Consider the following 9538-nt stretch of genomic DNA (forward strand, 5'->3'; position numbering starts at 1 on the left):
GGAAGGAAGGGTAAAGCCCCAAAATTTAATTATTGTTTAAAAAATTTAGTATATTCTTACCCTTTTTTGGTTGGGGATTCAGGGTTGTTGATTTTCTTATTTAACACATGTTGTCGTATTCCTTTAACTTATAGAGAAACGGTTTGAAAACATATAAAAAGACCAAATAATACGTTTATTTCATCTAAAACTGAAAATTTATACAATTTAATCCATAGGATCAACATTTTTAGTGCAAAGTTTATTTGTAAAATAAAGTAATCTATAATTTAGATTCTAACAAAATGAAATTTTAATCAAAATAGTTTTAAAATAGAAACTTTCGCAATAAGCAAAAAAGCTATGAATATGTGAATGACTTCGAATTTGTAAAATTTTCCTTTAAATTATAAATTCAAAAAGGACAACAGAAAAAGAGGCAATTTTTCACTTTTTTGTAGTTTTGATCTTTTGGTTCTTTGCTAATATGTGCAAAAAAATCAGATAGTTTTGCATTTTTATTATTGAACATGATATAAGTTTATACAAAAGCTTTTTATTGTGGCTATAAAAATTACGTCATACTGACCTACAATTGGTCAATAAAAATGTATAATGGCCTGCTATTGGTAATGTAGTATGTGATTGCGCTATAATTTTTTATAGGAACTAAAAAGCTTAATTTTCACATTGTTATAAGGTAAACGAGCAGCTGAAGTTACTATGATTATTATGTCTATCTAGTGTATGGCCACCCCTAAAAAGTACTTTTAATAGTTTGTACTGCTTTTTTGATGCATAATTTAATTCTTAAAGTAAGACAAATATTTCATCTTTCTTTTTAAGCTAAAAAAAAATAATAGCTACAAATCCATGAGTACTTTTTAGGAGCAGAAATTTAGTAACTTGCCAAGTGTATCAAAAATCAGCCATGTGACGTCATAAAAATGAGGGACTATCCATATCTTTTTTTAGGGGTTTTCTTTCTCACTTCTTCTCTCATCTCCCTCATTTTTATGACGTAACATGGCTAAGTTTTGAGACAATTTGTCAAGTTACAGGAATTTGTGATAAAATACTAGGTGAAATCTTAAAAAAATATTGTATAATTTTCACATTAAATTAGTATACCTACATACATACCTATCTTTTTTTTATTATTTCATCTACTGTTACTGTTAAAACATTTAAAACATTTTTTATTTACTTTATATAATTTATGGTTATGGTTTAAATAGAATACGTCTAAATCTAGAAATATAAAAATGCTGTATTTGTCTATTTTTTTCAGTTTGATCTCTAAATATTTGTAATAAATATACTAAAATGATAAATTGAAAATGAAACCAATCTAAGTATGCAGTTATGCAGTTATGTTCATTTATTAATTATAAATGTAATTTAAGCTAAATTTTATACATTATACAGTTTAAATGTAAATATCAATAAGTTATGGGGTGTTTTTAAAATGGAAATAGTTTTCATGTTTATTATTTCTTTTGCAGGTTTGATTGAAGTTTGAAGATTTCCTCAGACGTTTTATCACCACATCATCACTTTTAACTAATTCTGGTTTTTTTAATTAGTTTTTAAACTGTCATTGTTGAAAACATATTTGCTCCTCCATTGTTGGTTTGTCTGAAAAATATTAAAATTAAAGGGTAAATTTGTTTAGCATAATGCATTTATAAGAACCAAATAAAAACACACAAAAAATCTTAGGAAAACCTTAAAGAGTAATAAATGCCTGTTTGAAGATTCGATAACATTAAAGACAAGTTTTCATTAAAATTACAATACGATTGACCGATTAACTAATCAAACAATAGGGAGGTGGGAAAATTGAATGAGATGGGAAGTTGGGCTGTTTATCAAACTAGTCCCCAAAGTTTTATATTAACGTTTTCTTATTGTTTCAACAACTTTGAATATTGAATGGTTGGTTTACAACGTTGATTGTAAAACGTTTCAACCACTAAATGTAATCTACAACAGGGATATTAATATGTATCATCATTTGGGATGTATTGTACATCAATTAATCGTCCATTGTCTTATCCCTTTAGATCCTTGAATAATACCATACCTGCATGATATATTAAGAGTTATATAGAGAAGTATACACATAGGAATGATCATTCCAATCATAAACCACATAGCCTGAAATAAACAAAAAATATTGTAAATGCTGAGCTGAATTTTAAAAAAATTGCATGAAATTAAGTTCTAGTTGCTTGTAGCTTTAATAACGCTCCAAAATAAATAACACTATAACACAGAACTCCCTCATATTTTGGAATGTTATTTTGTTTGTTAATTAATTTCGGCGAGCTTAAGTTAGGTCATATCAAATTGACCTTACAGGGTTAGGGCACCGCAGGTATTGGCACCACACGGTTTGGGCCTATTGCAATATGCACATTTAGGGGAATCATCCTTTTTTCAAGAATTCATTTAAAACTTTTTTAATGTTGCCTTCAACAAAACTTTGGTCACCTTATCTCTTTCTCTAATCCTGATCATCTCCTTTCTCTTCCTCTCCAGCGCCAACATCTTCAGCCTCTGCTCCTGGAACTCCTTCAGGTCCAGTATGAGCTGCCTGGTGGCGCGGGAATCAGCCTCGCCACCCTCAACACCGCCGTCCTCCTTCTCCATGTGCAGGATGGAGGTGGTGTTCAGGTTCTGATCGTCCAGGCTCTTGATGAATAGCTTATTGCTCTCCTCTGAAAGAATAGTTATTTCTCGCATCGTATTATAAACGGCTTTCCGCGGATATAGAATGTACAATTATGAGATTAAAACTAGTTTTTTAGCCCCGAGGTGCCGAAGGCACCTGCTAAAAACTGGTTTTAATCTTATGATTGTACATTTTTATATTCGTAGAAAGCTGGATATAATACGATGCTAGACATAGTTTTTTCGTATGGATGAGAACCGGTTCCTATCCACCGGATTCGAATGAATACGAGAATAATTTCTAAATTGATTATTTTTAAATTGATTTTCAAAAGAAAGATTAAAATAATACTCCCCACAGATATCCTATAATATAAGATATTAACATTTTTTGCCTCAAGCTCAAGATCTCGGAAATTCCCAAACCGAATTTAATTTACCTTTCAGTGAAGCCTAAACAATTACTTAGGGTGGTTTTAAGTTGTTTTCCCTACCTTCCACGCCCTCCCTTAGAAGCTAAGGGCGAAGCCAATAGAGGCCTGAAATGCACTTATTAATAGAGAAACTGGCAACCGATGAAAACCTGTTTTGTCTGAAATTTTCTACCTTTCATTTCAAAAAAAAATTATATAGAGACATCAGATGCCAAATTTCTTTGAAACTTGTTTGAAATTTGTGTTTTCTATATCTTTTTAAAAGCGAAGCTTTTCTATAATTAGGGACGTAACGGATAGCTTTTTTCGTTAATTTAGGCATGTTAGAATTGTCCTATCGATTTTAAATTTTGCATGGTGATTCCTTTAGTAATTAGGTACGATTTAGAAAGCAACTCTACAATTATTACCAAAATGTCCGTAGGTCCATTTTAAGCATGTTGATTTTTTTACTTTTTTAACAACAAATTGTTATGTGATCTAATCAAGAGATTGATCTGATTTTTGATATATTGATTCCTGGGACAACAAAGTATAATGTTATTAGCGAAGCAACTCTATAATCAAGTCCTAAAAATTTAAGTATGTTCATAAACATAACCCTGTATAAAACAGTTTTTCAACAAATTTACTTACAACTTTGCTTCGACTCTTTTAAATTTATATTCTGATTATTCAGTTCTGACACTATATAAGTGTTAATGTCCGTTTGTCCTACTGTTTCAGTGCTTCGCTTTTATGGATGTTGTCATCCTTGTTAAATAGGTACTCAATTATTTACCTTCTGAGTGCTCAGGAAAGAAAACTTTGAAATTCTTTTTAGTGGTTCCATATTTGTTTGTTATTATACACTGCCCCTCCAAACTGTTTCCTGGAGTTGAAAATATCTCCCTGAAAAAAAACAATAGAGGAGTTGAATAGGGGCTATAGCACTTACACATCCAGCAAATTTACAGTTGATGTATTTTTGGCAAAATGTTTTCTTACTTTTTCTCATGCCATAAATACATCCAACACTGGCATTTACACATCCATACTTTTTCAATTATATGTCATAAATACATCCAACACTGGCATTTACACATCCATACTTTTTCGATGATATGTCATAAATACATCCAACACTGGCAAATACACATCTAGATTAATTTATATGAATATTTATTTACAATTAATTATATTTTGTACAGTATGTATAGGTCTTAAACTTTTTACCCTATTTTAGTTACTCTCCCCTAATTACTTCCCTTTTTCTCAAGATGCTCCCTGCAAAACATCAATACATTTCCGCAGGTGGTCAAATTATTGCTATATAATATTATAATTTAGATATTTATTGTTAGTTCATTGTTTTATTATGGTAGAGCCAGAGGCTATTTTTTTTTGTGACAACAAAAATAACTGGTAACCTTTAGTTGCTGTGAGGCACTTTGTAAGGCCACGATAAGCTGACGTTATACTTCAAAAGAAGCCGCCCAAGAGACTGATGAAGAACCTCAAATTATTAGGTAAAAGTTTACTACATTTTTATGTTTAACATATATTTGTATATATATAAATATGTAAAATGTATATATCAAAACAGTTGGGGGTTATAAACAATTACATTAGATCTTGTTATCGATTTAAAATATATAATATTGGGATTAAAATAATTGTAATTTACGTTTTGTATTTTAATTAATATATACATTATATATGTATATATCAAAACAGTTGGGGGTTATAAACAATTACAACATTAGATCTTGTTATTTATTTGTAAAATATATATTATTCCTTTGCAAATTGTAAATTGCGTTTTGTTTTTTAGTATTCCAACTGTGCATATAATGAGTAATGGGAGATTACATCTACCTAGCCCTGCTGAATCAAAAGTCACCGAGACCAAATTTGCCATCCGGGAAGCTATAGAATCCGATCCGCTCTCCTTCATCACCCAAGTTTACGAAGCCTGTGTAGCGATCACACTGAATTCTATCAGAACATCTGGTGAGTATTTTCATTTTATATGTAGCAAAGCTACTTTGTATAAAAGAAGAATAAAATATGTAGATATAGAATATATAATCGAGTATTTTCATCATAAATGTATCGACGCTTCTTAAAAAAAGAGAATATTTAATTGGTATAAAATAAGGTTTAGGGTTTATAATCAAATTCAATAAACAATAAAAACTAATCTTTTTTTTATTTATTAAGGAGATTTAACAATAGAAGTACAAGGATTCAAGGGACAGGACCTCCAAGACCCCACAATCAATATGGAAGTGGGGATATGTCTGACTTGTTGGTTGATGATTTTGGTAGACCAATATATAGAATTGTGACAAGGTCAAGATCGTCACAACAATCCATCACATAATGTTTTTTTTTATTTTAACCTGACAAATATATTTTAATTTAAATCTTTAAAATGCTTTTTATTTTACCTGACAAATATATCATAACTCAAATAATATACAAGTGTGTTTTCTTATTATTTTGTGTTAAATTGCTATGGATGTATAAATGCCAGTGTTGGATGTATTTATGACATATAAATGAAAAAGTATGGATGTGTAAATGCCAGTGTCGGATGTATTTTTGACATATGTATAAAAATATGGGATGTGTTTTTGCCAGTGTTGGATGTATTTATGGCATGAGAATCGATTTTACTGTCATTTATACAGTAAAAATTCAGTTTGTCATAAATACATCCAATGCACTGGCAAAAACACATCCACTGTAAATTTGCTGGATGTGTAAATGGCAGTCCCCCGTTGAATACAGTAATTTTATTTTGATTATTCCTAAATTGTATTATCATACTTTATTTTTAACTTTCAAATTCAAATCTACGTACTAAGGGTTATTAAAGATTTTGCCTCTAGGGGCGAGGTTGCTGTCAATAACCTCAGGTTGAACATTAAAGGATAACTATGTGGAGCATGTATCTTTTTCTCTCCAGACACCCGAGGAACTATGTAACACCCAACAGACAACAAATTATTTTTATTGTACGACCTTTATTTGTAAGCCTTCATGTGTATGGAGATTAGTTGCACCTGTTTAAGGGCCAGGGTATTCCACCTACATTGCAGCAGTAGGTACCTTTTTCATATCTCTAGTACAATAAGAGGCGATAAATATCTATTCCCCCGTTATTTAATCTACATATTATTGATTGTTTACCTGAAGCATCTGCCAGTCTGTAGAACCTTAAGAAAAAGTCCAATACTCCAGACCTTGGTCTCAATCAGCTGTACAGGTTGTGGATACGCGGCCAGACAGCCATTGCCAATGGTATCCTTGGTTGTATGGTTGTTCTGTTTGGCCTGCTGGGTTACCATATACTTCGTTTCCTAACAACAGAGTTTATGTTATTCTTTAATTTAAAGTAGTAATATTTTTTTTCTGTTTTGAGCTAAAGATCTCGGAAATGGCTGATTAAGTTTAAGGTTTTTCTTAGTTGCCTTGGGATGGTTTTAGGCTATTTTTCTGACATTTCTTCCTTGTTCCCTATAGTTCAGGGGCGAAGTATCTATATAAATCTGTTAAACCGATAAAGTAAAAAGTAATTGAATGATCTTGGAGTAAAATTTTTTTTTCAATGTCTTAATCAATTATTTGCCAATATTTTTCATCTTTCCTGTTAGTGTCATTTAAAAATTTTCTTTTATTTCTACCTCTATGTTTTCTCTAAACATAAGGGACTGTAACAAAAGTCCTCTAAAAGTCTATAGATTCTTATCGTCTGACTGTAGTGGCGTTCCCTGGGTTTTAGAGGTGATAGTTTAGGGGGGGGGGGAGAGAGACACCCACCCATGTTTCTAAGATCTACCGTTTTTTATAAAGCCTTCCTGCAATCGCATTTAAATCGTCTTTGTTATATTTAAAGTTTTACCTTTAGATAAGTAAGGCTCCAGGATACGGATATGTTTGCATTCGATAGGACAACAACATCAATATGTTGAATAAAATCCTCTAGGTCCATAATGTAATGGTCTAAAAATAGAAAGATAAAAGACGACCTTTAATTTTTTTACAATAAAATATTAATGGATATTAAATTAGTGGATATTGTGAGATATTCTTGTCTACCCTGATAAAACTTTTCTTTCAGCTGTTTCATATAACTGTACCCCCATTTTGCCCCATCCACTCCCCTCATACTGGATGAACGCACCGACCAATAAATGAGAACTATTAAAGCAACCTAAATTGACGACAAAATTTCTCCTGTAATAATAGACTTTTGGATTGGAAGTATATTTTGGTAATAATGTTCTACTTAATTTGTTGCCACTCTTCTTTGGCCTAAAACATCCCTGTTAGAAGAGAAAATTACAAACTAAGATTCTTTTGCTATAATAAATTAAGAAATTCCTTTATTATGAATAAATTTTGTATGTATTGAATTCGGTTATTTAATTTTTCTAGTGGGGCTTCTTAAAATTATGTAAAAAAAACTTAAACATAATATAGAAAAAAATTCAGTATAACCAATATTTTTGTATATTAAATTTTTTTATTATAGATATCAGTATTGCAGCTACTCTATAATTAAATCTTGTTCGTAAATTCGACCATCTGTCATTAAACATAAATAAAATATATTGTCTACAAATATGTATTGACTGTCAAAGACAAAGTCTTTAAAGATTCAGTTTTTTATGTATTTTTTTATTATGAAGTGGGGGGGGGGGGGGGTTGTAAATAGTTTTCCCTCTACGTTCTGTGGTAATTAAGTATGATATCAAAGAAAAATTATATTCTTTTATATTAAACAGTAGAGCAAAGACAGCAAAAAATATTATTTCGTGTGTAGTCGCTGGCTGGATTCAGGGACATGTTTGGTTTTGTGCACCCAATCGCACTCCTCGTGGGGGTTTTTAACCCTGAAAAAACATTTCTACTAAACAGTAAAAGTAATTTTTTAAAGGAGCCTTGAGTTATAAGAATCCTGCTACGTTTCTAAAAAGTTGAAATATTATTACATGGCCCATTTATTCTAAATTTGAACACCAAACATTACATTAATAAATCGATAAATCCTATTTTATTTGCCGTACTGTGCATGCATTGCAATATATTGTAAAGCATATGAAAATAATATTATATAAAAGTTCTTTGGTATCATCTTACAATGCGTAAAACCTAGTATTTTTGAAGCTTGAACATATGTAGCTTTTTGACAAGCAGGTTAAACGAAGTCTTTGAACTTTTTAAAGTAGCGTAGCTACTTTATAATTCGCTTTGTCTGTCCGTCCATCCGTAATTGTGATTTTTACGGATGTTTTTTAGGATAAATTGCATATTGGCATCTCGGAGCTAACAAAACTAGTTTTAATCTTATAACTGTACATTTTTATATTCGCGGAAAGCTGTTTATAATACGAGAATAACTATTTGTACCTTGTAGTTGAAAGACAGGCCCACGGCTGATTGACTCCTTGGCTTTTCTAGCTGCCAACCTTCCATCATTTAGCAACAGCCGTTCACATTCTATAACAAGGTCAACTATGTTCAAAACTTGGCGCAGCAATCATAAACTTAAACAACACTTTAGACAAAAAAAAATTAAAGTACAGGTATAAATTTAAGATGAATTAAAGTTTTTTTTGGCAATTGCAAAATACGACCAGTGTAAATTTCTTCCATTTTTGTTCCCTCAAAGTGCATAAGTTTGATCTAACCCTTCCTCATTTTTAAATAAATTGAAAATGGAGTTGGTGGTTGTACTTATTCGTTTGTAGGTCAGGTTTGGTCATGGTAGCTCCAACAGGGTCAGGACAACGCAGGTATAGATCCCGCAGGGTAAGGGTCCCCGTAATGAGTTGCCTCACTTGCCCCACCATTTTTAAATTTTTTTTTCAAAGAAAACGGGGTTGGGGGGGGGGGGGATTCAGTGGTCGATAAGAACTTTAAGGGAAAGCAACAGATAAACAATATTACTCATTGTTATGTAGATTAAAATTTTTGGAAAAGTTTGGACACTGCTAGTTTGTACAATCAAATCAAGATCTAATACAAAAAAGTCTTATAGCCAGTATAAATTACATTCCAATGTGCCCTCCTCACCTAAATTATAGAAAAGCTGCACAAAAAATATAAATTACTTACCAGTTACACATGTGAAGGATAGAACAACTATTAACACAATCTTCATGGTAAAAAGTTTTTTAAATAAAATTATTCATTGTATTTTTTAAAATCTTTGTTTTTCACTTCAGTCATATTTACTGGAAAAGTAAATTTGTCCTTTTTATTTCAATCACTAGAAAATCTTTTAAATCTTTTAATCATAAACAGAAACATTGAATTATCATTTAAATTAATCACATTTTAATAATTAAAAACTATAATAAGATATCAAGTATCTGTTATGGCTGTCTAATTGAAACTGTAGAACTGTACTGAAGACTGTTTATGCAATATTCCATGCCAGCTTAAGGTACATAACA

At 31.0% G+C, this 9538-nt stretch overlaps 1 protein-coding gene and 1 long non-coding RNA gene across 2 annotated transcripts; one reads left to right on the forward strand and one right to left on the reverse strand.

The window, feature by feature from the left end:
* Positions 1–161: 161 nt before the first annotated feature.
* On the reverse strand, positions 162–8575 carry LOC145318347 (uncharacterized). The gene is made up of 7 exons (XM_080159645.1): positions 8490–8575; positions 6979–7079; positions 6267–6436; positions 3871–3980; positions 2476–2702; positions 2066–2139; positions 162–1617 (listed from the first exon to the last, which is right to left on the reverse strand). The coding sequence occupies exons 2-7, from the start codon at positions 7066–7068 to the stop codon at positions 1569–1571; spliced, it is 720 nt and encodes a 239-aa protein (XP_080015771.1). The 5' UTR covers positions 7069–7079; positions 8490–8575; the 3' UTR covers positions 162–1568.
* LOC145318346 (uncharacterized) lies at positions 4440–5655 on the forward strand. The gene is made up of 3 exons (XR_013879314.1): positions 4440–4597; positions 4903–5081; positions 5292–5655. It is a non-coding gene; the product is annotated as an uncharacterized LOC145318346 (long non-coding RNA).
* Positions 8576–9538: the final 963 nt, after the last annotated feature.

The sequence above is a fragment of the Acartia tonsa genome, chromosome 4 (assembly GCF_053477335.1).
Source record: "Acartia tonsa isolate MP-2025a chromosome 4, ASM5347733v1, whole genome shotgun sequence".
Taxonomy (NCBI): Eukaryota; Metazoa; Arthropoda; class Copepoda; order Calanoida; family Acartiidae; genus Acartia; species Acartia tonsa.